Source organism: Oxyura jamaicensis, chromosome 3 (assembly GCF_011077185.1).
Source record: "Oxyura jamaicensis isolate SHBP4307 breed ruddy duck chromosome 3, BPBGC_Ojam_1.0, whole genome shotgun sequence".
NCBI lineage: Eukaryota > Metazoa > Chordata > Aves > Anseriformes > Anatidae > Oxyura > Oxyura jamaicensis.
Window position 1 is genome coordinate 39,755,985 of NC_048895.1, and position 27,004 is coordinate 39,782,988.

Below are 27,004 nucleotides of genomic sequence, written 5' to 3' on the forward strand. Positions count from 1 at the left end.
GACAATTGTTACTGACAATGGAAGAGCATGTCAGATTAGGGCTGCTCTTAAGTCAGCCTTCTAATATCAGCTTGGAATGAAAACACCCTATGGGAAATGGCTGTTCGTGCCATTAATGCTTCTTATTTTCAAGTATTCACAAACTGCTAAATGACGGTAGCCACTGTCAACAATGCCAATGTGTACAGAGACTGTCTAGGAAAACAGGATAGAAGAGAAAAGTTGGAGAAGCAAGAGGGGGCTGAAAAAAAGTTACATGGTTTTCTCGAGGGAACTTCCAGGGCTTCTGTTTGAATACAAAGACATGCTCAGACATGCTCATTGTCTCAGACATGCTTATTTTGTTACTTTGAAATGAACTTAGTAAGATTATTTACGATGGAATGAGAGCAAGTACAGAAGACTGTTCTCCACATGCATACATATGCAAGGTATCATTAGTATTAATAACCTCACAATTTGGTTAACATAGAATCCAAAGTCTCTAAACTTAAGTTCTGACTTTATCATCATTTAGCAGTTTTGTGCATCGTTGACATTAAGAGGAACTTAAAACGTGGACAATACTTGAAAGCCATTAATTTATTTTTGCTACCATTATACCATGTGTAATACAACATTTACAAAATGTGTACACAAAAACTCCTACTTAAATTAAATGGGAGAAAAATATACTAAATCTAAGCAAGATCTAGTGTCTTGGTTAAATCACTTTGCTTACGAATGAGTGATGCGGACTTCCTATTTGTTTGCTTGGTATTAAGTCCATAAGTAACAGTGCTCCACTGGTAAAGGATTTTATTTAAATCAGTATTTACATAGGCATTATTTACAACATCTTCTGGAGATCCCCATCACACATCCTTTTAAACAAAACTACAAGCCACAGTAACTAAAAATGTCTGCTACGGCTAAAGAAATACCTCATCTAACTTGTCATAGTCAAGAAGATCAGGCCTGTGTCTATGAATAAGGGCGCTGAAAGCAAGGCCATCTTTCCAGCTACAAATTCACACAGAGCACATTGGTGAGAAAAAGAAAAGATACCATGCATGAGATAAGAAACCAAGAAACAAGACACCAAGACAGCTGTTAATGTAACCAAAATGAATAGTCAATCAAATGCAGACAGGTCAGAAAAGCATGATCTATTTTAGGACTTTTCTGCATGTGCTTTACGTGCCACAGCTCAGCCTCAATTTGAAACCTGACCTATTCTTATTTTGGAAGCCTCTAAGAGGGAAATAGTAATGCTGAAGCAGATCTGCTTACGTGCTATTCCCTTCTCTTAGCACTTGTGTATAGACTGGTTATACCATGAAGGTTTTTTTGTTTGTTTTGGTTTGTTTGTTTGTTTTTTGTTTTTTTTTTTAGTAGTGTCCCACTTTTCAAAGTGCGAAATCAATCAGACTAACTTCTGTTTGGGCCATACTTGAGCAGACATACACAGAGACAAGTACTTTAGTTATTCTGTGAATCTGTTCATCCATAGGAAAGGATGTATATAGAGAATAACCTGGTGTTGACAGTTTGTATTTTGTCCTTTTGTTCATATCTGCAGATGTCTTAACAACAGCCTAAGTTAAACTCTGTTGGTTTAGGAATAAGTTCTTTTAATTTTCATTGCAACTTGGGGATCACCAGTATAAATTTAACATATATATAAGGCAGACAAAGTTTTCAAATCTTCTAATTTCATTCTGTCATCTTTTCCTTCACCAGAGGCTTTTTGATAACAGCCAATTCCACTAGTAAAGTCAATTTGCAATGGAGGGGAATGGAGTGGAAAATACTGTCCATGATTTACCAGTCTCTCTCATCAATGAAACATGTCACTCAACAAATTAAAACCATGATTAAGTTTCACTGGAGTTTATGAGAGACCTCAAGATACATTCATTCCAGAGGAATAAAAAATGCATGTTATGCATGTATTGAGAGAGAGATGAAAATGACAACATTCCACTTTCTTTCCAGGTTTTATTCTTCAGTAACAGTACCCAGAAATTCTAAGATTATTACATATTCCTCATTACTTCCCCTGAAATCCAAGCAGCTGGTATCTTTTAGAACACATACATTTTACCACGTACAAAAATGGTTTTGTAATCCCCATGTGGTGCTACCTGAGGAAGTTAGGGTATCAATTTGATTGGCACTTGACTGCAAGTATAAATAGAAATATAATGAAATATCAAAATAAGAATTGGTAAATATTTTCTATGTAAGCCTAATAATTACATACATAACATTTTTTGGAGGGAGCATAGAAAGTCTGTTAGAATTAGTATGCAGTCCTCAGTTTGTCTTATAGAAAACATGCTAAGCAAACCACAAGTGAGCCAAATCACTGCAGGACAGCATGCTGTACCATCCAGACTGATGACCTTATTTAGCTTGGAGTAGTCAATAAGATCAGGTCGGTGTCTGTGGATAAGTGCACATAATCCAAGGCCATCTTTCCAGCTTTACAACAAAAAATAGAATGGGAAAAAAGTAGTTAATAAAGTCATGGCATTTTATAGTTTGGTTCTTGCTCAAGGCTTAAAATCAAGCAGGAACCCTCCTGTTAAATCCTGACAATTATGTTCTGTCAACTTTCATCCCTCTAAGCTTTTGTTACTATACTCTTCCTCCTGCAGTACATAGCTTATTCTAAGGTACATACATATTTAAGGATTCCATAATACTTTCTAGGCAATGTACATTATGTACAACAGACCCTGATTTCAATTGCTTAATTTGTGCAATGCTCCAGGATAGCTTGAATCATACATTCAAGAAACTGCATCATTTCCTATTATACCATGTTTGTGAAAAAAAATAAAAGTATAAACCTGCAATACTTGAATATACTTAAGCAATTGACTTTTTCTTTGTTATTTCAGACAATTCTAATGACACAACTCATAGCTCATAGAAGTATGAAGTCATAAATCAGCTTAGTTTACTTAGAACACTTAATATATACGACAGGTCAGACCTGAGCTCTGACACCTGAGTGTGACTTCTTGACAACTACCTTTCGAGGCAAGAACAGGAAATCAATGGATCTGTGAATATCATCTGTTTGGAAAGATTATGAGAGGTTCCTTTCAGCCAGAAGCAATTATTCTTAAAGATACTTTATGCAAACTGATCACTGGGACTGTGGGTTTGAGGTCATATCCTGTGCAGTAATTGTGTGATACTAAGGGTGTTAGACTGTTAGAATCCCTGTCATTGAGATGTCTGGGTAAATCATTCAAATAACAGAACCATCTCCAATAAAAATGTAACTAAGCAGAATTTACATACATTGTATAATATTCATTCAAAATGTAAAACTGAATCAAAATGAACACCAAAATAACAAGAAGCATTTTCCAAAAGGTATAGACTAAAATGGTCTGGACAACCCATTTAAAGTAGTCCTATAAGAGCCAATAAACCCTAACATCAATCAAGGTATTTCTGTTCAAGATGTTCTTCCCATACCATGTATCAGAGCCAGCATATGTATTGATAAACATTAAAATTCTGATACTGCAATTTATGATATTCCCTGTGTCCATATAAAGCTATCCTGAAATACACCAGCTACACTATATATATATATATATGCGCTATATTTAAGGAAAGTAACCCATTACAAATTTCAGATCACTTAAAGGCAATAAAGGGACCATAAGCCAAACAATTCTTTTTATCTGTGGATGTATGTGTGAACTGCATCTTCTCTGTTGATATATGTGCTTCAGATGTTTCACATAAAGAATGAATTCAAAACATCAAAACACTGTAATACAGAACTCCTATAAGTACTACTAGGGCTTCTGGGAAGGCAAAATCCCATGGCTGAACAGTACAAATGGCAAGTCATGTAGTTTAATGAGATTGATCACCCACAGAGCTATTGGAACTAGCTGGGAGAAATGCCAAAAGCAGGCAGCCTGTATATGGCCTGGAGCATCCTTTATAGGTCTTACTAAAGGCACAGAAACACAGGGCAAGAGCTTCACTAAATTTTCCAGCTTAGGTAATGATCCTGATTCTGAAAATGAATGTGTTTGAAGTGCTACTGTGGTGTACTGAGTATATTTCTGGCTCTTTATTTATAATCATGTTACAAAATAATAAAGACTGATTCATCATAGTGAGATATCTGCAAGCTCAACACATTGGTATTTTGCCAAGAACAGTCTATAACTACAGTGCCTCTCAACTGAAAGCAATTGTTTGCCAAGTCCCTATGCTTAGATATTCCTATATACCAAGGACCTCGAATAGTATTATATGTTCATACTGTGTGGAGTAGGGATTTTTTTCTTTTAAGTAGTAACTATGTAAACAATGGTAAATAATGCAGAAGGCTAACCAAAGTAAGACTGAAGACAGGTCATCAGAATTTGAAAAAAGGCTAGGTTAGCAGTGAAGAGGGAAATTCTGCTGTCAAATCTACCTACACAACTGTGGGAAAAATTTTGACCTAAGACACTTTAGACAGCTTCTACCCCATTAAATAATGGAAATTTACCTCAGATGGAAGTTCTGAATGTTCACATTTCTGTAAGGAGCAGTTTTTCTTTGACACCACAGCAGCAGCCCTTCCTTGGCAGAGGTCTCTGTAAGACACCAGGGAGTTAGAAAGAAAAATATTAAAAGTGCTCAAGTAATTCTTTTCTTGTCATCTTAAATGTGGTCAGCCATCTGAAACTGGTTAGCATAAGCTAAGATTTAATCCTAAAGGATAGCCGTGCAAGTGAAGTAATGAGGCTCCATTAGGACACAGACATCAGCTCAACTGGAACAACTCAGATGGAGTCCCATTCTGCACAGTATTTCTGGGACATTAGAAGTTTAAGAAATTACATTAGTTGGACAGCAGAATGTATACTTGGGGAATAATACTGAATACAAATGAAATAGAACTAAATAAAAAAGATGTTGTTGGTGCCTACATGGAATACACTTGTGGTCTCAGTCCATTTGCTTACAGGGAGGTATAAATGCTGAAGAAATGCCTTCATTATTTGCACCCTGTGGGCAACTGAGTGCATAAGTAAAGAACTGAAAAGATCGAAAAGATCAAACCAGTAGGTCCATAGTTAATGTTCCACAGATTATGGGCAGGACAGCATGCAGACCTTTAATTGGTTCTATTTTTGTTGCAAATTGAGATTAGTTTCTAGAATTCTAGACTTTTCTCAGCCTAGACTAGATTTAGAGTATTGTAACTGCAGTGCACTTTTTGGAGCCAGTTTCCAAGTGAAAATTAAGAAAAAAAAATCTGAAGCAGTGGGAAAAGAGAAGTGATAGAAAGAAGAGGCATGTAATCAGATAATATTTGAGAAGAAGGATAGAAATGGACAAGAATAGAAAAGTATGTTGAAAATAGGACAACCATACAGGGTACAGCATAGTTTCAGGCTACTGATGCTCAGGAGCACAGACATGTTTCTATCTCCATAACTGAGGGACATGCCTAGAACTTCTCTGTTTATAAAGCTGGCTCAAGGTCTCTGTCAGGAATTACTTTTTCCCTCCAGAAATGCATTTTGCCTCAAGGTAGGGAACTTGCAGTATTGCTTTCTGTGAAAAAATAATTCTTTCTTAAAACATTCATCTCACTTGCATACAATCCACATAAAAATGTCTTTAAACAAATTTCTTAATTACTTAACATAGTTGAATTACTCTTACCTTCCACTGAAATATCCTGAATAGCAAAGCGAAGGATGATAGTCCAGATCATACCCAGCGTCATTTTCACATTGCCATCAACAATTTCTAAGGTGAAAAAAGACATAACAGTATTTTTAAGAGGAAACAGAAAACACACCCTAATTATATATTTGTATAAATAATACATCGTATCTAATAAATAAATTTCTACAATAATTTGTTAATTACAATAATTCATTATTTACACAGAGTTTACCTGGGTTCATTTTTCAACAAATTGATGCTTCTGCTACCCTGGCAGTAGAACTGAGGATTACTGAGATTAAGATCTGTTTTGCTCTTCCATGATAAAAGGCTATTCTCCAGATAATTGTAACTGTCTCAAAAATTTACCTTCTAGACTGACTTTTGTTGACATTGCCTGAGGGAAACTACATATTTAAAGTTTGAGTAATATTAGCCTTGCTTCTCTCAAATGTGATAGAACTGGGGAAAAATGCTTTTATACTAAATTGTAAGAAAGCACAGGATATTAGCAGTTTTAAGTAGGAATTGAGAATTTATCAAGGAGATATAGGAATTTTTGAATGACTTGGAAATCTACAACACAGATTACTTTAAAAAAATAAAAATAAAAAATAAAACAACATTCAAAAGTCCCTTTTCCCTTTTGAGAGTTCTACACTTGGTGCCGGCATGGACTAGATATGAAGAACAGCTCAAGACACAGCACTTCCTGAGACTAAGCCACATGGCTTCCTGCCAAGTCATTCAAAAACATGACCAAGAGGTTGTAGATGTCCCACAGCTTTGATGTCTATGCATGTTTATGCATCATCAGTACAGAATGAGATTTTTCACCTCTGGGTTTTCAATTCATTTCAAGACTGCTTGAGTCTACATACAACACAAAGTGCTAGGAACGTGTTTTTTCCAACCCTTCTCACATATGCAGGCAAGTCTCTTCCAAAGCCAATCCAGTGCTCCTACATTGTCTGTAATACTAACAGTGATACCACTTCAACACCAGAAAATGTACTGCCAGAAGACTTGGGTGTGGTGCTAACGTTAAATCAATCTGCAAATATGGTGAGACTCAGAAGAACATAGTGAGACTATAAAGAAGGTCCAGCACTAGAAGGGGAGGAGGTGGGAGGATGAGAGAGGGGAACTGCAGGCTGCCTTTCCAGTCACCTCACACCAAAAGAGCAGTGGGGCAGGGAAGACACCAGCTGCTCTCTCACTTGAAAGTCACCTCCAGCCCCCCTCAAGAAATGGAGCAGCTGTGGCTGCCTGTGGGCCCACTGGTGTTCTCCCGGGGAGAACAGAAAGGGAGGGAGCAGAAAGAATTTCCTCAATTTAACATCAAATGCCAAAGGAGGTGCCAGCAGGAAATGCAGTCACTCTGCTACTTTAAAGTTGCCTGAATCCAGGGGAAACTTTTACAGAACAAGGCAGCTGCTAGCCCCAGGACTTGAGATACATGCTAATTTGCAGTAGTATGCGACACAAGCTGTCATTTGAACCTATGGAATTAACAAATGTGGTAGGAGATATCTCACCCATTGCTAGTCTATACTAACATTGTTAGTGTGATAACCCAACTTTATATATGGCTATTTTTCTGCATTCCCCTTTGTATTCATCCATTCATCCATTGTATTCATCCATTTGTATTCATCCATTTTCCAGAATTCTTACCTCACTTTGTCTTCCATGCATTATTACTACCTCATTTGCCCTGAAATACTTTGAGTGTCTTTAAATCCCCCAACTTACATTTTTCAGCCAAAGACCACCAAGTGGCAATTAGGGCATGTAGCTACTTCTTTCCCCTCTCATCTTCACGGTCATGTATTTCATTGCATTTTGATCAGCTGTAGATGTCTCATAAGTATATACAGTACAGAAGAATTTTTTGAAATGTAAAGTAGATGAATTTAAATACTCAGTAGGCATTGCTATGTAGACAATCAATTCATGGATTTGCATAATCGCTACATTGTTGTTTTGATATACATATCCAAATTTACACACACACAGTGAAAAAGCAAGAGAGGGAACTTTCAGTGTTGTGCACGAAGAGAATTTTCAAGCTCTTTGCCAGTTTTGATCTCTCATCATCTACCACTAAAGTAAGATACAAAAAAAAAAAAAAAGTATAGTATAGAAGACGAGACAAGGAAAAATATCTAAGCAGAAGAAAAACAAAGTTTCTAAATGTTGAAAAATATCAGTGGTGAAAAAATACTGATTCATTCCTATCATTTTCCTCTACAGGCCAAGAAAATCTTCTTGATTATTTTCTTCACATTGCCTGTTTGATCTAGCAGAAATATAGTTCCTACACATCACATATGCAAAGCTACAGCTGACCAATGAGAACAGGAATGGAGAGAAGAGGACAAGATGACACAATAAAAACTGCCAAGGGATAAAGCTAAGCAAAGCAGTGTGGCAAGACCCCAGTGTTTTGGTTGTGATTTATTTTTTTTTAATTCCTCTTTGATGTTAGGGTGTGCTTATTTATTTATTTATTCTAACCTTCTTGTAGCAGAATTACAGATCATTTGATCTTCAGTATCTCTCTCTCTCCCCCAAAAAGCAAGGCAGAACTGTATCATACTAACAGCATATTTATCTTTTATGGTATTCCATATCTTAGTTCTTTGCATTCAGGAAGCAATTACCTTGCAAATGGAGTCATTGCATTTTTATTTTTTTAATGGGAAAACATCTAACTCATGGTCTAGGAATGGCTCATAAGGATTACTTTCATGTCTTTAGCTTTAGTTTCTTGACTCTCTAGCCCCATTTCTATCACCAATGGAGAGAGATGCTCTTCCACAGTGAAGATCAGAGTAGTTATATTGGGCTTCTGCTCAGTATCACAGTTAGAGGTGGTCACTTCTCTCTATCCATTTCACAAACTACCCAAGGAAGTCAGCCTTCAGAACACTAACAATGGCTTGTAAAGAATATTACTGGTGCCTTAAAAATATTAAATTGAATTTTGTACTGATGTCCCACAGGAATCACTATTTCATCTTTGTTTTGAGGCTCCATTTTAAATGGCAGTTGGTCCCTTAGAGACTACATGCTCTTCACCACACAGTATTTCAGATAATAACTCATGATCTTCACCAGGTTTAAATACAAAACTTTCATGCTTTGGAAATTAAAAAGTATTCCAAGTATCCATGTAACTCAGAGAATGCAAAAACAGATGGGTGCAGACAAGCCCACATGGCCCATCCTAACACATACAGACAGAAAGTTAAGCTGTTAAGGATGTTGATAACAATACACTCTTACGAAGCCTATGCTCTCCCTCCTTGCTGGCACACATTTCCATCTTCATACAATAACGACTACCCAGTCAACAATGCTGAAAAATGCAACAAAATTAAGAAGAGGTGAAGCATGTTTTAAATCCTTATCAGGTTACTGTTCCAGGCCCCAGGACCACTACAATAACAGTTGTCAGCCCAAGTGGTGGTAGGGTAGGGCTGAGAAGTGTGGGAGGAAGTATGCAGGACAAATGGGCACAGGGACTTTTTAAACAGGTACTGGTGCCAGAGGTCCTACACTGTGAAATTATATCCAGTCAGATGTAATATTACATTGCTGCATCAGCACAGCCTTGTGCCTTAGATAACTGTAGTAGAGGGAACGTGGTAAACTTAACAGGGCACTAAGCATGTCTGGGCATAGCTGGACTTCTGTTCAGCCTGTTTAGAGTAGGAGGGGAAGGCGCACGAATCTATCTGCTCCTGCCCACATGGATGTAATCCAATGTGTGTTAGTAGCCATACTTGAGATAGTGCTATGTCTTACAATGACAGGTTCCTCTATGCTTGTAAACTATGATGGTAGTTTGTAGACGGGTATTTTTCTCCCATGCTTCCATCCAAGAATTATAACAGTTTTTAAATGCTAATGAAGGAAGGTTTACTCCTAATCTGCCAATTTTACAGATTGAGAATTCCAGAAACAGGCAATAAAAGCCTGCAGCCCAGCCAAGAACATCCCCTTAATCTCCTCACTTACTATGGTCTGTTGTTATATGCAGCAAGCAATACTGAGGGTGTGGATGGGCATCACCTTACAGCAACAGGCTGAGCACCTGTAATAGGTTACTGCCTCTTGACACTGCCTCCCTTCCAGAGGGAATTACTTATCTTGACAGAGCATCTAAGTTCACTGCAGTTGCTGCCAAGGGGAGCAGCAGAGTTAGCTTAAACTGTTTTAATAGCTGATCTGAGATACCCCAGATGCTTTGGCTTCAGATGATAACAGGAAGTGCTCACATGCTGCCCTCTACTCTGAGCTTCCTGCCAGTAATAAACAACAATAAACTGGGTAAAATGAGGGAGATGGAAGTGCAGAGTGTTGGCCTGCTCCTTTCAGCAGCAGATATGACCTGTTGTATCTCAGTTTAAATGCTCCAACCTTGCCTGAAGAACCCAGGAGTGAAAACACTTGCCCATTGTGCAAATTGAGATCAGAGAGAATGACCTCTCTGTCCCACAAGATCCTCCTTTTGCTACACTCTTGTTTTCTGACAGAAAGGGTTGGAGTCCCAGCATGACAGGACAGAAACTACCATTCATTTGCTCTAGACTGTGTACTCTCAGTATTTCTGCACCAGCTATCAGATTGGGTACCCTATGTTTGATCTTTATTTCCACACATAAACTGTCTCTCCAGTACCCTCTGCTGTCCGCCTAATGCCATGTCGCTCTCAGAATACCCTTGCAGTGGGTTTTAGGGCAGTGGCATATTTTTCCATCCTGTTTCATTTAATTGAAGAAAGGGCCCAGCTGCCCCTCACTGCCTGTACAACTGATGGAGGGACCAGAGACCTCTGAAACACAGTAGAGCTCTTCTGAGATCTGAAGTGTCTTTGGGGATCACCTTATCTTCCCTCCCGTGTACTAAGTTCTGCTAGGGCACAGTTAATTTTCTTCACAGTGGTTTGTATGGTGTTATGTTCTGGATTTGTGATGAAAATAGTATTGATAACACACTGATGTTTTATTTGTTGCTGATCAGCGCTTACACAGAATCAAGGTCTTCTCTGATCCTCATACTGCCCAGCAAGCAAGTAGGCTGAGGTTGCATAAGCAACTGGGAGGAGACACAGCCAGGACAGCTGACCCCAACTGACCAAAGAGATATCCTATACCATATGGTATCATGCTCAGCAATAAAAGCTAGGGAGAAAAGCAGAGGAAGGGAGGGCTTTCAGAGTTATGGTGTTTGTCTTCCCAACTAACCGTTATGAGTAGTAAAGTCCTGATTTCCTGGAAATGGCTAAACATCTGCCTGCCGATGGGAATTGGTGAATGAATTCCTTGTTTTGCTTTGCTTTCACATGCAGCTTTTACTTTACCTTTTAACTGTCTATCGCACCTCACAAGTTTTCTCACCTTTATCTTTTTTATTCTCTTTCCCATCCCACTATCCCACTAGTTGAGAGTTAAAGAGCATGGGGCTTGGCTACCTATAGGATTTTAAACCACAACACCAACTGACGATATACTAAAAAAAAAAAAAAAAAAAAAAAAAAAGGTCCCTGTTATGTCTGTTACGTAAAAGGTCCCTGTTATGTGCCTACAGATAGATGGATGGATTTGGACTCAGATGGCCCACCCACTTCAGTCTCAAATGAATTGAGAGTGAGTCCAAACACATTCTGCCCAGAGAACATTGATTTCTTTTGGAGTTTGGAGTTCTAGATCTAGAGCCATAATGTATTTGGTGAATGATACTTGAGGAAGCAACTAGACTAGGTTAAACTGCTGTAGAATCACCAAACGCTGATGGATTTTTCCATTACTTCTACAGATACCCCTATCCCATCTAATAAACCCTCCTCCAGCCACAGTCACAAACAGCTTCCTGAGATGAAGGTTTGAAAGCCAGAATAACCCTGGGGAAATCAGACAGCAGGAAGAAAAGGCTCATAAATTTATCTAAAAAGGCCTAGCAATGTGAATAGAACACAGCTAGTGCTTCTCACTGTGATACTGAGGTTACAGCCAGTGTTCTGCTCTAAGGTCACATAAGAGGTTTCCCCCAGAATGGACAGAAAATCATTGAAGCTATGAAGTCAAAAGTAGTTGAATATTGTGCTAGCCCCATCACTCCTTTATATGGCAATGGATGTGCAAAGCATTGTACAAATATCTCAATAAACTAGATAGTTCTAGACAGACTTTTGTCCTTTTTATAGTATCATTTGAATCTCATGGGAAACATAGGTTTACTTGTAGTGAGAGCCTGCTTTCTTTTGCTCAGTCTACATTTATCAGCATTTAGTTAGCCAAATACATGTTTTTATTTTGCTGCCTGAAAAACTGAACAACAACAACAAAGTAATAACCTTATTAAATAACATCCCAACCCACTTTGTTCATGTGTTCAGTCTCTCCCCAGCTGGCGTTATTTCTTTTGATCACTCCATTAACTCTGCATCTGAATTTTAGAAGCACAGCTGCCATGCACAGTCAGTGTCATAACAAAATGGAGGTAGGTCCCAGCCACCTGGCAGTGATACCAGCCTTCATCTTGTCTGAAAAATATCTCCTAAAGGTAAAAAAGATCCCAGGTTGGATAAAGCATACCCTAGAATCCAACCTGATTTTTAACATTTATTTTTAATACCTAGAACTTAAGTCAGGTCCACCATCTCTGACGGTACGCTGTAATAAGCTCTGTTACATACCTTCTGCACCAATTGACACAAGTTTCACTCCTTTGCTGGCGATATAATCCAGAGCTTTGTTGACATTAGCAATTTTATGGAAGCGCATCTTCCCTCTGTCTGGTTTCGGTAGTCTTTCCCCTACAGGATAACAAATTTATTATGCTTATTGTAATACACACCTAACTACAGACACTCAAGTGATCATAACTCAAGAGTGAACATGCCCTGAACACTGTCTAAAAGTTAGCATTTATTTTAGCAGGTATTTTTCTGAAAGAATGTCAAATGGCTTTAAACAAAACCCTGAAGGGAAAATTCAAATATCAAAGCACCTTACATTTCTCTGATAAAATAGTAAAACCAAAGTAAAATTTTTATGCTTGGCCTATACACCTGGAAGATATCTGAGTGCTTCCTGCTTCTAGACTTCTTGTTCACTGCTATTGTCCACTTTAGAGTACCTGAATATTAAGAAGGTGGGATATTCTCATCACCATTACCTGCTGAACTGTAATGAGAAGCTGGATGTTATCCAGCAAATCAGCCACAGCATCCTTCCAAATCTGACCAAGACCGATGGCTTCTAACACCTTATTCAGTACAGCAGAGCACCTAATTTCAGAGCACAGGCTGATGCGTTTGGATGAATTTACCTTCTCAAATGATTATGAAAAAGAGTAATTTCAGGAAACATACTCTCCATTCGATTAAAAATAATCATTTTAAGATCTTCCTCCCCACTGAAATCTCCTGCAAAAATGTAAACTGCTCTCCATAAGAAATCTTTTTTCCCTTTTTCACCTTTATTGTATGTCTAAAACTTGAGCTGAATGCTTGAATGCCCCTTCCCATTCAGGGGCATTCAGAGTGTACTTTGGGGACTGCCCCCCTGAACAACAGAGGAAAAAAAAAGGAAAGCAAAACTTTTATACTAAAAGTGGAATAAAATAGATCTGTAACCTATTTTAATTGCTAGAGAAATGAGACTAGGTCCTCACAGTTTATGCTTTGTCCAACAGCACTGTGATATCAGTGATACACCGATACACTGTGAAGCCCTAGAACACAAGCACAGAACCCTAGAACAGAATACTTTGTAGATAAGGAAAAATCAGAGTTATTTTTTTTACTCCCTTTTGTTTTAGTGTGTCTCATCTCTCACTTTTAAACCCATTTACAGTTTATGTTCACTATTGTGAATTGTTAACAAATATTGTTCTTTTAAGAATGTTTCAATAGGCATGCTTTAAATACATAGCAAACTTTAACCAACCTGAGATAACTTCCAAGAGCAACATCAGTTTGAGGCCATTCCTGAAGTCTTCCTCAATGTTCTCAATCTGTGTGCCTGCTTTCCTGAGGTGGGAATTGCACCAGGCTGTAAATGTCTGTAATAGCAATTAAACAAAAAAAAAAACTTATCAACATGGCTTTTTCCAAAAACCTGCTAAGCCATCTGAGTAAATGCTGCATCAGAGGCTGACACAGCTGCCTAAGAAATTTGAATGTTCAACCCCCATTCACTTTATACATGTCACTGAGTTCAAAATTGTTAGCTCATGAAGATGCAAATAATTGCTTAATTAGAAGTAATCTCATGCTAGATTCCGTTTGCAAATGCTTACCCCAAAGATGTACACATGAAGGTAAAATTTGTTTAATAGTCATTACTACATTTAACATTATGTAATCATATAATTTTATGTTGGGACATATTCTTTACAAATTCATCTTGAAAAGAAATATTGGTATGGTATCAAGGAAGCTGCGTGACAACAAAATGCAGACAATATCATGTGCAGAGGCAGAAACTTCTATGACCTGAATTCATGGCAGAATAAACTGTTCTTACACAGATTATCCATTGCAGGGACAGGTAAAATGCATTTCTCATAAAACATAAGAACACTGACCAGGATGAAGCAACTGAAGAAGAAAGAGTTTATACAGCAAGGATACCAGTAAAATTGCATCTGCTTCTGCTTTAATTACAGAAAGAAACAAAATGCCTTTTGAAAACACAGACAAAATTGATTTTGAAAGCTTACAATAATTGAAGTGCAGGAGTTTTACATTCAGACCCTACATATATGGTCTGCCTTATTGAGGATTTAGTTTTTAAATTGTATTATATAGTTCTCAGAAAACTACTACAACTTTTTGAAACAGACAAATGAAGATACTTAAGTCTGCAGGGTAAAAATGGTCATAAAAGCAACTATGAGCATTTCTCTCCCAGTGGAGAACAACCAAGTCTGCTTTTACTTGTAAAGATGAAAAGCAGAAGTCAATTCATTGATCTATAGAGATCATATACACATAAACTTTTGTGTGAATGAAATCATAACAGGGAACATAAAATTTAGTAATTAAAATTCATCTGTTTTCAAATATTTGTTATACCTCAACCTTCTGAAAAATTCTCCTTGCTTTTCAGTGACTGTTAAGATTATAAAGCAAGTTTGTATTTACTAGATATTTAACTCTAGATATAAAATAAGGCCACACATTTTACTAAGTTAGACTTCAGATACTTAAAACCGTCAGATATTTAGAATTCCCTTTCTTTTGCTATTTCAAATGTGTAATAGTTCTAAGAACTTTTAATGTAACAAGTTTAACAACTAAAATATATCCTAAGCCCCCAATTTCATTGCAAAATTTCCTTTGGCCTTCTTTTTTTCTCACCTGCTGTTTAGATTATTTAATTTTTGATCTCTCAGTAACAGAACAGGAAAGGACAACAGATGAAGGCATAAACTTTTCTCGGATCTATGTCCTGTAAACACTGGACAGATTTTGTACTTTCAGAAGATACAGATTGAATTTTCAGAAATGGTCTATTCTTTAAAAAAAAATGCAACATTCTGTCAGAGAATAACATTTTGATTGTTGTAGGCTTTGATTCAACTTATGTAAAGAATTCCTGCATCTTGCTGGGCTCTTGTCTCAGAGCTCCTGCAGTGATAAAGAACAGCTTGCAGGACATGTGCATTGTTCTGGTACCTGCAGCTTCATCTCTGAATATTTTTTTCTTCAGAATCCTTATCTTTATGCCACTTAGAGGATCAGTTGTATACTACCATGTGACCAAAATGCAGATTTTTTCCCCTAGTGTGATGGAATACATGGTCACTTTGTGTGGCACTGAGTTATGGACATAATACTGAATATCCTGGGGATGTGGCCAGTCGTAACAGAGGAGTGGCTGCAGAGTGCCATTTTGAAATAACCCAGTAGGCCATTTTGGGATCACCATGACAGAAGAATGAACACAACTGCACATCTAACAGTAGGAGGGAAAGAACTGATTGTCACAGTTGGTACAGCAAAATAAGTGCATTTATCAGAAGCTAAAAGAAGCACTTCCTCTTGTCCTGGAAAACAGCAGGAAAATTTCACTTTCTTTTTAATTTCATTAAACTTTCTTTTTTATTAACTTTTCCTGTCCAACTGAAAGAAGGAAGCTCTATGGATCTGGAGGAGCTGTGCAGTGAAACAGCTAATTCTAGGTACTGAAAGAAAGGAGGAGAGGGAAGACTACTGGAAGTGGTTCTAAGTAGCGGTCCTGTGGACCTGCAGAGGATGAGTTGCAGGCAGAGGCTTAACAAAGTTGTTCTGTGTGCAGATAGAGATAAGTTCAGCTGCAGCATCTCTGCAAATACAATTATTGTAATAATTGTTAGCTTGAAAAGCAGTCATTCAGGAAGGTAAAACATAGCTCATTTTAACTAGCTTCCCTGAGCTCATGGGAGACCTGAAACTGAAGCATGTTATGCATCACAACAGAGATACTAGGCACTTCTACCCTCAGGGCTGGATATGATGGAGTCTTAGGATGGTATTCACTTTGGATCATTATAGGGCTAGGATCTAGTTTCTAAGACTAATTTGTCTGCCCTGAGCTGTTTCTTGTTCTAGTGATATGTATCTAAAAGGCTTAGCACACTAAGTCATTTGCAAATACTATAAATTATAACAAGCATTCTTTGAAGGAACAATATTATGGTAATATGTGAAAAAGAGCTGAAAGCCCTCAAGGGCAAATGTACATGAGCTTTAAACGGCAATTTGGCAATAAATATGAGAAAGCTGAACCAGTAAATGAATGAGCCTTTCATGAATTGCTTAAGTGATGGACATGCAGATCTTATCTGCAGATGCTATTGCAGTTTGTAGAACTGTTCCAAGCGAACAATGTTAAACTCAATGGGGAATTTGGAAGAAAACCACAGACATTTCCATCTCTTCTTTTAGACATTTATAGTGAACATTTTGAATTTGTACCACTCAAGTAAATGAGTTTTCCCTGCTTTTCATTTCATTCAGAGTTTAATGGCAATGATCCCACCAGTAAAGTCGTCTTAAAATATGAATCTGATTCCTACTGTGAAAGACTTACTTCTCACTTCCTTAAGAAGAAATGGAACATGGCAATTCTTAGTTCATATATGCATATATAAATATATACATAAAAGCAAAGTAGATTTTTGTCCACCTCTAATCTCACTGCAGTCCTCTACTTTGCTACTACCACAGACAATTCAACTTCCTGGATGCCACACTGATAGATACAGAACACGAGTTTTATACAAAAATCCCAAGGTTTTCCCATAATTTAAATACTTTCTCTTGAAAATAGACATTTTTATGGCACTGAATTTGCTGAGAGACAAAGTGAGTTACAAAAGCTCACTGAGTCTTGGTGGAAAAACTAAAAACATCATTGATATTCCAACACAGTGCTGTTCTCTAATCACTAGATAACACCTATTCCCTCCTGACCTGCACACCTTCTTTCCTCAATATTGTTACTTTTATGAAGACACTAAGCAACCAACGTTGCTATGATACAAACAAGATGCTAGCATTGCTGAGTCAAGCTAATCTCAAAAAATAGTTTGATGTCAGTCACTTGTTTTATGGGCTGCCTTTTTGTATCTGCCGGTTATTTACAATTGTTTCCAGCAATACCGGGGTTTGCCATTGGAACCGCAGCATTCTGAATGATAAACTTGGAGTTACCTGCCATGCCTCCATTCATGAGGAACATTAAGTTCTGCTGAAGCACTCTACTCTGCATGGATTCTTTATTTAGACTTTGTGTGCCTAGACAGTCTATATTTATCTTCTATGTGTAGAATAAGAGATTTCGATATTTTACCTAAAAGATAGTTTCTCCTAGTTTTTTGTTTTACCAGTGCACTCCTGTTCATGAAATGCTGCCATTCCTTTCTTAGAGCTGTCTTGTGCCTCACAAAAAGTGTAACAGCAGGACATACTCCTCCGAATGTAGCTTCATAGTTTGGGGCCTTCCTAATTGGCTTACATTCCTATGAATAAACATGGTTATAGGAATACTACTTAAGGAATTGTTTACTATTTGTTTCAGTGAACTTACTGATATATTAAAGCTACGGCAAAATTTCACTTGCAAATTTTAACACTTACCACAACTCACGTTTTATTTAACACCACATCCTTCTATTCTCATTGTGATACCACTTGTTCAAAGCCTAAATTCTCACTGCTTGGTTTTAACTAACATTTCTATTAATAGTCATTAAGAAACAATTCAAAGCATGTGTAAGTTCTGGAGATCAAGATACAGCCAGCATACAGCACCCTGTAAGTTTGCAATCCATTGGGATTTAAAAGCTATTAAATGACTTAGACAAAGCAAATTCCTTTTTCTGGTGAACTGTATGGCACATTTCAGAGTATCAAATTGCTCAGAGAAATAAGGCAGGACTGAAGGCACCAAGTTGAATACCAGGAGTGATAAGTACCTAGAAAGCTAGACATTTCTCTTTAGAATTTATTTACCATAGGTGACTCTACAAAAAACAAATAAACAAACCCTCCCCTTTCCACATCTACTACTGCTAGAGAAATTTGGCTGACATTCTTGAATAAAAGACTACAGAGGAAGAGATGCAGGACAGGAAGTCAAACAATTTGCAGTCCCACAGGTACATTTTCTCTTAGTGCACTATAACTCTGTCATGGGCATATTTTGGAAAAGCTAGCTCTAAAAAAGAGAGTACAGCTTATGTTCTATGCACAACTATCCTCTCTGTGAAGACCACCAATATCATGTTCTCCATAATCTGGATTCATCGATCTGTGACTAAGAATGTATTTGAGAAAAATAAACTTACTTGTTTATTTCCTCAGGCCACTTAATTTTACAAGCCTTTGACAACTAGGATTGTAACCAAGGACAGTAAAACAAGATAGCCCTAATTAACTATCAGTTGGCTGCAGCTAATGACAAGAAATAACAGGGCATGCCTGCTCCACAATACAGCTATTGCTATACACGCATAATGAAGGACATGCTTTGACAGAAACAGTGATACCTCTGAAAGCTCAACAGTCCTACACTTAGGAGAAAGTCCACACGTCCCTTTTATGTGGGCATAATGACAATTACGTTTGATACTGCTTCAGAGCCAGGAAATCAGGAAGATACTATAACAACAAATTTCATATGTGCTGGTGATCATAGGGACAAAGAGTATTGAGCCAGCACCACTTACCACCCCCTCCAGTACTGTTACCCATGGGTGGTGCATAAGACAATGTGTTGCATATGCTGCAGGTAAAAGGTGAATTTCTAGTTTGGCACTAACACTGAGTCTAAAATGTACATCACCAAAATGATCATATAACTTTCATGGAGATGTGCACAGGAGGTACCCTCCACAAGTTCAGGAAGATTTATTTACTTGCACTCAAAAGTGAAATTTCAAAGCGAATCTGGCCCAAAAAAGGGTTGGAGGCTCATGTCATATTTAGTACATATATCTCATAAAAAAGATTAATATTACCTTCAACTCTTTCTAACTCAAATAAATGTGTCTGCTCTAATATTTCTATGTTTTAAAACTAATAATGATTTCTTCATGTCTGCTTGTCTGTCCTCCTACCAGAAAGGCTACTAGCCTGCATAAGTCATTAGGGTTTTGTGTGTCTAGCCTTTCTGCAACATTTCCATAAGAATACATAGAAAAATCCAACTTTACCCTATGAAACTTATGAAAAATACTGAATCAATAGGAAACATATTAATTCCTGTATCTGTTAAATAAAGAAAAAGCACAACTCATTTTAAGTGAACCTTTCAGGGGAGGTCCCAGTTGACTGGCGGCTAGCGAATGTGACGCCCATCTACAAGAAGGGCCGGAGTACTGACCCGGGAAACTACAGGCCTGTCAGTTTGACCTCAGTGCCAGGGAAGCTCATGGAGCAGATTATCTCGAGAGTCATCACGCAGCACTTGCAGGGAAAGCAGGCGATCAGGCCCAGTCAGCATGGGTTTATGAAGGGCAGGTCCTGCTTGACGAACCTGATCTCCTTCTATGACAAAGTGTCGCGCTGGGTGGATGAGGGAAAGGCTGTGGACGTGGTCTACCTTGACTTCAGCAAGGCTTTTGACACCGTCTCCCACTGCATTCTTCTCAAGAAACTGGCTGCTCTTGGCTTGGACTGGCGCACGCTTCGTTGGGTTAGAAACTGGCTGGATAGCCGGGCCCAAAGAGTCGTGGTAAATGGAGTCAAATCCAGTTGGAGGCCGGTCACTAGTGGCGTTCCCCAGGGCTCGGTGCTGGGGCCGGTCCTCTTCAATATCTTCATTGATGATCTGGATGAGGGCATTGAGTGCACCCTCAGCAAGTTTGCAGATGACACCAAGTTAGGTACGTGTGTCAATCTGCTCGAGGGTAGGAAGGCTCTGCAGGAGGATCTGGAGAGGCTGGACCGATGGGCTGGGGTCAACTGCATGAAGTTCAACAAGGCCAAGTGCTGGGTCCTGCACCTGGGGCGCAATAACCCCAAGCAGAGCTACAGGCTGGGAGATGAGTGGTTGGAGAGCTGCCAGGCAGAGAAGGACCTGGGAGTGATGGTTGATAGTCGGCTGAATATGAGCCAGCAGTGTGCTCAGGTGGCCAAGAAGGCCAACAGCATCCTGGCCTGTATAAGAAACAGTGTGGCCAGCAGGGCCAGGGAGGTGATCGTCCCCCTGTACTTGGCTCTGGTGAGGCCGCACCTCGAGTACTGTGTTCAGTTTTGGGCCCCTCGCTACAAGAAGGACATGGAGGTGCTCGAGAGAGTCCAGAGAAGGGCGACGAAGCTGGTGAGGGGCCTGGAGAACAAGTCTTACGAGGAGCGGCTGAGGTAACTGGGCTTGTTCAGCCTGGAGAAAAGGAGGCTCAGGGGTGACCTTATCGCTCTCTACAGGTACCTCAAGGGAGGCTGTAGCGAGGTGGGGGTTGGTCTGTTCTCCCACATGCCTGGTGACAGGACGAGGGGGAATGGGCTTAAGTTGCGCCAGGGGAGTTTTAGGTTGGATGTTAGGAAGAAATTCTTTACTGAAAGGGTTGTTAGACATTGGAACAGGCTGCCCAGGGAAGTGGTTGAGTCACCATCCCTGGAGGTCTTTAAAAGACGTTTAGATGTAGAGCTTAGGGATATGGTTTAGTGGGGACTGTTAGTGTTAGGTCAGAGGTTGGACTTGATGATCTTGAGGTCTCTTCCAACCTAGAAAATTCTGTGATTCTGTGATTAAATTCTAATATCCAAAGCAGGAGACCACATCTGACAAAAATTAATTTCAATTATAAGCATTCAACATATTTGTGTGTATATATAGGTGTGTGTGTGTGCTGTCCTGAATTATCTCAATCTAATAGGGTTGTTTCTTAAAACTCTGTGCTACAGCCCTTCTCCTAAGGTATTTTTCCTCTCTTCTTGCACTAGCTGGGGATCTTCATTACTTCCAGCCTAAATGGGATGCAGTGATTCACCCTATAGTTATATGGAACATTACTGTCCTCTGAGTACACGGCAAGGGTGTTAAAGAGAGCTCTGCCAGAACATTCCCTCAGACAAGACTGAGGTTTCCTCTTGAAGAACTGCCCATCTGTCTGTCACCCATGTTTTAAAATATAAGTCATGATCCTGCAACATGATCTCCTAGCTCCTGTGTCCACACAGCATTCTAATGACTTCAGGATCAGGGATCCCTGGGCTTGGGATAGTCTGTGCTGGCCCTCATTCTGTTAACTATTTAATTCTGCTCCCAAAATAGGTGCATGAAGGTGCAAAACAGCAGAAAATCGTACAGCCTTGATACACCAGCTTGATGTAAACCAATGACGACATATGGCATGTGTTTTATGTTCCTAAAACATCTAGAACAGCTGCACTCGTCTTATATTTAGTGCATGAGTATATTTTTTATGAATTGAAAATAAAATCTTACCTCTTTCTTACTGGTTTGAATTATTATTAACTGTCCCCTTATTTTTATTTCCCACTGCAACAGAAGCCCAAATGCATTGGTGCATGTTAGTAAAATAACCAGAGTGACTACACTGGGAGAGGTGGTTCACCAAACTAGTCAATCACACTACACTTGGTAGGCAAAGTGTGGTTTTCACACTAACCACACCAGAGCACAGCAACTACCCAAATGAAGCACAGTGAAATCATGTTGAAGAACGACATCAAGGCTAAGGTGGGGGAAATGTTTAGCATGTTCCAAAAGTTCATTAAAAGGAAACCCTCAAACCATAGGTGGTATGTCAAAACCAAATTCTCGGAAACATCAGAGAGCATATCATGGAACTATCTCACAAGGGAATGTAATAGAAGCTTCACCACTAGGCGCCCAAGTCCAAAGTTGGGGAATGCCCTCCCTGCTTCAGCACCTCCCTCTGTAGAGCTGAACAGATGGCACCAGAGATGATATGCTGGTGTACTCTCCACTGCCAGTGGATCAGCTCCAGTTACTGAAAGGGACATCACCCTAGCTCCTTAATTCTATAATTCATAGCAGACATTGTCAAAGGGATGCCTTCACCACACAGAACACAGCACAAGACATGAGGGTATTCTTCAGCATTTTGTTTGCATGGAACAGCCTGCGGAAACCTCAGTCCTTACAAAGCAGGTGGGCTAATCCTCTGCGAGTCTAGGGTTTCCTGTAAAATATGTGACCCCCTCCCAGCATTGAATGATTGCATGTCTGTTTTACAGTGCTTGTTATTAAAAAAATAAAAACAAATAAGCAAACAAAAAAAAAACAGAGCAAGTAAATATCCCTTCGAGAATAATTTGGCAAGGCTGAACCCTGAGAAATGTTAAAAAGATAATTGAGGTTTTTTTAACAAAAACATACTACATCTTTCTTTCAGAGGGGGCAACAGAGAAAGGCTAAGTTGCCCCAGTGGTACAAACAGAAGAAAACTCATGAGGTAGCAAGATGTAAGGCATGCACTGTCCTCATATCATTCTTTTTTTCTGAATGGAAAAACGGGAAGGATGAAAGTAAAGAAGACGAGGTTTCTTAAGGCCTCTGCAGGGGGCAAAACAGCTAAAATATTGCAAGGTTTAATAGGAACAGGCAGATAATACCTCTATTAGATTACTTGAGATGGCTGGAAAAGACAGAGCTTTGAGGCACATAAGCCTTAACATGCGAGACAGAAGACATGAAAATTTAAACATGAAAATTCAGATAAGTCTTCAGAGAACTCAGGACTTCACCAGACCATTGGTATAATGCTACTGATGCTCTATTTCCTGCAGGAAGCTCCTTCCTTTTTAACTACTGCTGATGAAACCATTTATTTAAGTTTTACAGCAGCAGGCGCCTAAATGCTCCAAGCATGTGACTTTTCAAACTACAACACAGAGTTGCTCACTTGTGTATTTTTATTTTTAGTGAGTCAGAAAGAAGTTTACTAGTACTAGTGGCTCACTATTAAGCTGTCCTGAACCATCCCTCTTCCACACTTTATTTACTCATTTAGATGACAGAAGAGAGTGTATGCTTATAATGTTTGAATATGACAGCAAAATGCTGGGTCTGTTAGCATGCCTTACGACAGGACTACAATTCAAACTAATCAACAAATACGTGGAATGACTTGAAGAAAGCTGGATGCAGACTAGCAAAAAGTCTGTAGTAGTCCTCTTCTCCAGTAATAAATAATTGCAAAAAACAGGATGGAGAACTACTGGCAGGACAGTAACATTGAAGAAAATGATCTGGGAATAAAAGTGGATCACTATCAAACCCGATTCAAAAGTGTCAGAATGTTACAAAAGGCAAATGCAACACTGGAATGTCTAAACAGGGAAATGGTGTATCAATATATTGTATTTAAATGTATATGTATTTAGGTTCCCAGCCTAAATGATTCTGTGATATCTGCAGCATTTCTTCCACTCTGTTCAGTGCTGGAAAGGGATTAGCTAGAATACTCTCCCCTCTTTTGGGCACAAAACTCAAGAAGAACATGGACCAGATGGAAATCACAACAGATAAAAGATCAGTTCTCTGTGTTCACTGAAGGTAGCAAGGAGCTATGAGCTTCAACAAGAATGAGGAACATTTAGATCAATTTCTAACTCTATGAGCAGTAAAGCACTGGAAGAGATTGTCTGGGGAAACGTGTAATCCTTCTTCTTGGAGATCATCAAGAACAAGTTGAATAAATGTGTCAAGAACAGTATGAACATATTTGCTTCTGTCTGAAAGTAGAGGAATTGACTAAATGTCTTCCCAAATTCTCCCAGTCATATTTTCTATGGTGTTCATAGAAGATTCCCATCATAACTGACATCTACACTACAGTCTTAAAAACAAATAATTGGCAAGACTATTTTTCCTTCCAGAATGTATGATAAAGAGGCCCTAAAACTTACATATACATGTTACCCAAAGACTGCAACGTAACTCATTCAGGAAAAGACAATTATCTCTTAGTAATCCAAGCACCTGGCATTCAACAGATAGCTGTAAACCTTGTTTCTGACAGGGTGCTCTTTCTGCCGTGATCCTCCCTTCCCTCTCCTACTTTATGACCGCAAAATTTCCCTTAGGAAAGAGAAATAGAAGACTGGGGAAGCTTTGGCAGGGATATTGGAGGAAAAGAAAGAAGGATGAAGACAGAAAATAATAAAGAAACAAAGCTGAAGAAATTAACAGGATAGTGAGAAAGAAGATTCAAATTCAGTAGGCAGGAGAGTGTTCATGGAAAGTTAAACACAATGCAAATTAAAATGAAAGCGTATGCAATGGCATGCTCTATGTCATTGCAAATGTGTACATACATTTCCCAAGGTCCGTATTATGATCCCGAGGAAGAAATTTTGACACTTGTGCTTTCTTCCCAGCCTTGCCAAGCCCTTTAAGTCATTTAAGACAGGAATTTTGAAAAACACATATTGGCCTAAATAGAGAGCATTTTATGATCCATGATTCCTCATGTGGGACCAAAGGACACTTGACAACAATAGGAAAAGACATTAGCCATAGCTGGGTACTTTTAAGTATCCCACATCTGTATTCAAGGATAATGAGAATAATATACCCTCCATATCCCACAACAATATTGTGGGGAAAATTCACCGCAGCTTTTGAGGTGCTCAAATACTACCCTGAAAAAAAAAAAAAAAAAAAAAAAAAAAAAGTCCAATAAAGAAATAATAGTAAGAAAAGTTAGAAAGTTGAAAAAGCTACAAATGTCTTGTAAATAAAGAACTGTGAGTTAAGCAAGGTCAGAACCTACCATGAACACATGGAAAACAACACAAAATAGTTACCAACAACTTCAGCATCTGTTCTCAGCCACTGAAATTTAATTATGTATTTTTAAAAAATCAAAGCCAGCTGTTTTGCATAAACTAATTGCCTGCTACTGTAAATCTAGTTATTTTTCCTTCCTTAAATTCATAGTGAATTATGAAATGTGCCAGCCGTTTAGGTATGGAGAAAATAAAACGCTCAGGGAATCGTTAAGAATAGCAATGACTGTGAATAACCTCAAAGATGCAATATGAGAACATATTTTTACAAATAGAAATTGTTTTAGCTTTCACCTCTAGAATGAAAAGTCACTGCCGTGGTCTCTCACTAATAAGACCAGTTTTGGACATCTCCAATGAAGCTGCCATTTCTGGTGGTTTAAGTGATGGGGACACCTGTCCGCTCAAGAGCTAAACTGGGACTACAACTCATCTCATAGACACTATGTATGTGTTAGCAACCTTGTCACTTATTCACCTGGCCTGGTTTCAAAACAGTGACCTAAAAGTAAAAGGTTCCCCCCCAGCCTTGCAATTGCAACCAATAAATTAAAAGTCCATCTTCAGGACAAGACTATTTTTCATCATGTGTTAGGGTGATGGAGCTAAGAGAATATTGCATGTAGACAGCTTTGCAATACTGAAAGACTTTTAATTAATGTTTTCACCACCTTGCTAAATAGTGACAAAGGGCAGGGGGTTTGAAAGGCAGCTTTCTTGGAGGTGAACAACTGTTCTTAAAGTTTAGTTTGTTTATTCACATCATATGCATGAATCATTGAAAAAAGCTGGTCACAGCGTCCAGGTGACACCCTCTTTGACAAGCCTTTGTCCACAAGTCACATCCTGCTGTCCTATAGCAGGTCTATATAATTTATTCCTGCTATATAGAGCAATAGGGCGCAAATCCCTTTCTGTTTTGCAACGATCTTAGCTTTCCATCTTCCCTCCTACTTCATTAACAATATGTATCGTGTAATTTACAGTTATATACTACTTTCCTAATGACTCTATTCTCTCTGCCTTCTATGTAAAGCAACAGGTATGTTAATACAAGATAATATCTCCTGGTGACCCTTGTCAAATGGAATTAATACCTCAGTATTTTTTTGGACTGCATACCGTTATTTGATGCATTAAAATGCTCAAGTACAGGTACAAGATTAGCACTACAGAATAGAAAATAAATGATATAATCAGTGAAGTTCTCAAATTACTAACAGATTTCTGAGTTACATTGTTCCCATATTAAATTGCTTTCTCTAATGAGAGTGAAATGAAAGTCAGTGAGTAAAGACATGGAAAAATTCAGCATTCCAGTCCTTATTCATCCAAAACTTTTTGTACAACTTCTTTCAAGTAGTCAGACCTCTTTATGCCTCTGTCCAAAATCCTCACCTGACAGTAGAGGTAAAATGTAAACATCCCCACAGACCGAGAGTTCCAATTGCAGCATTAAGAGGGCTCTGTTCATCCCTAAAATTGATTGTTCAATGTCTTACAGTCCTATGTACATTTTGCAAATTTAAAATACTGTAGTAAGTGAAAGAACTTTTACTTCACAAGCCTCAAAAATCAAACCCTGGTGAAAAAATAGCTGTGAAACAAGCACAATCTGAACCACAGAATTAAGCAGGAGTAAAGCTTTAAAAACAAGAGAAATAGGCAAAAAAAGGACTAACAGAAGAGTACAAGTGGAAAGTTTTGTATAATCTCTTTTTGGCAATTGGCTTTTCTTTGATTTTCATATGTTGACGTTGTATTCCCATTGGAGAAAAATGTACATATATGATCTCTTTCAGTAGGCCATATTGTTCTCGTATTTAATAATCAACAAAACATGTTAGATTTTTTTTATATGCAACACTACCAAATTTTTCACTTCAAAATGTCTCCTAATGAAATTAGCAGAAATAGAGAAGCATTACCCACAAGGGCTTATGCCTTGATAGAGACACAGTACTCACAGACAGCCTGACCAGGAGTGTTCAGAATCCCAGCTGAACCTGATGACAGCATTTTTATGTAATA

The 27,004-nt window shown here is 38.5% G+C and overlaps 1 protein-coding gene across 2 annotated transcripts in view; it reads right to left on the reverse strand.

Moving 5' to 3' along the window:
• The window catches only part of ACTN2 (actinin alpha 2), a 70,723-nt gene that overhangs the window by 32,616 nt on the left and 11,103 nt on the right, over positions 1-27,004 (reverse strand). The window contains exons 2-6 of one of the 2 annotated variants that reach the window (XM_035320784.1): positions 13,650-13,764; positions 12,395-12,514; positions 5,683-5,769; positions 4,517-4,604; positions 924-1,002 (exon numbers count right to left, since the gene is read on the reverse strand). In XM_035320784.1, the coding sequence (XP_035176675.1) occupies positions 924-1,002; positions 4,517-4,604; positions 5,683-5,769; positions 12,395-12,514; positions 13,650-13,764 (489 nt within the window). Of the gene's footprint in view, positions 1-923; positions 1,003-2,387; positions 2,467-4,516; positions 4,605-5,682; positions 5,770-12,394; positions 12,515-13,649; positions 13,765-27,004 lie in introns of both variants that reach the window. The other variant, XM_035320783.1, reaches the window with a different exon arrangement.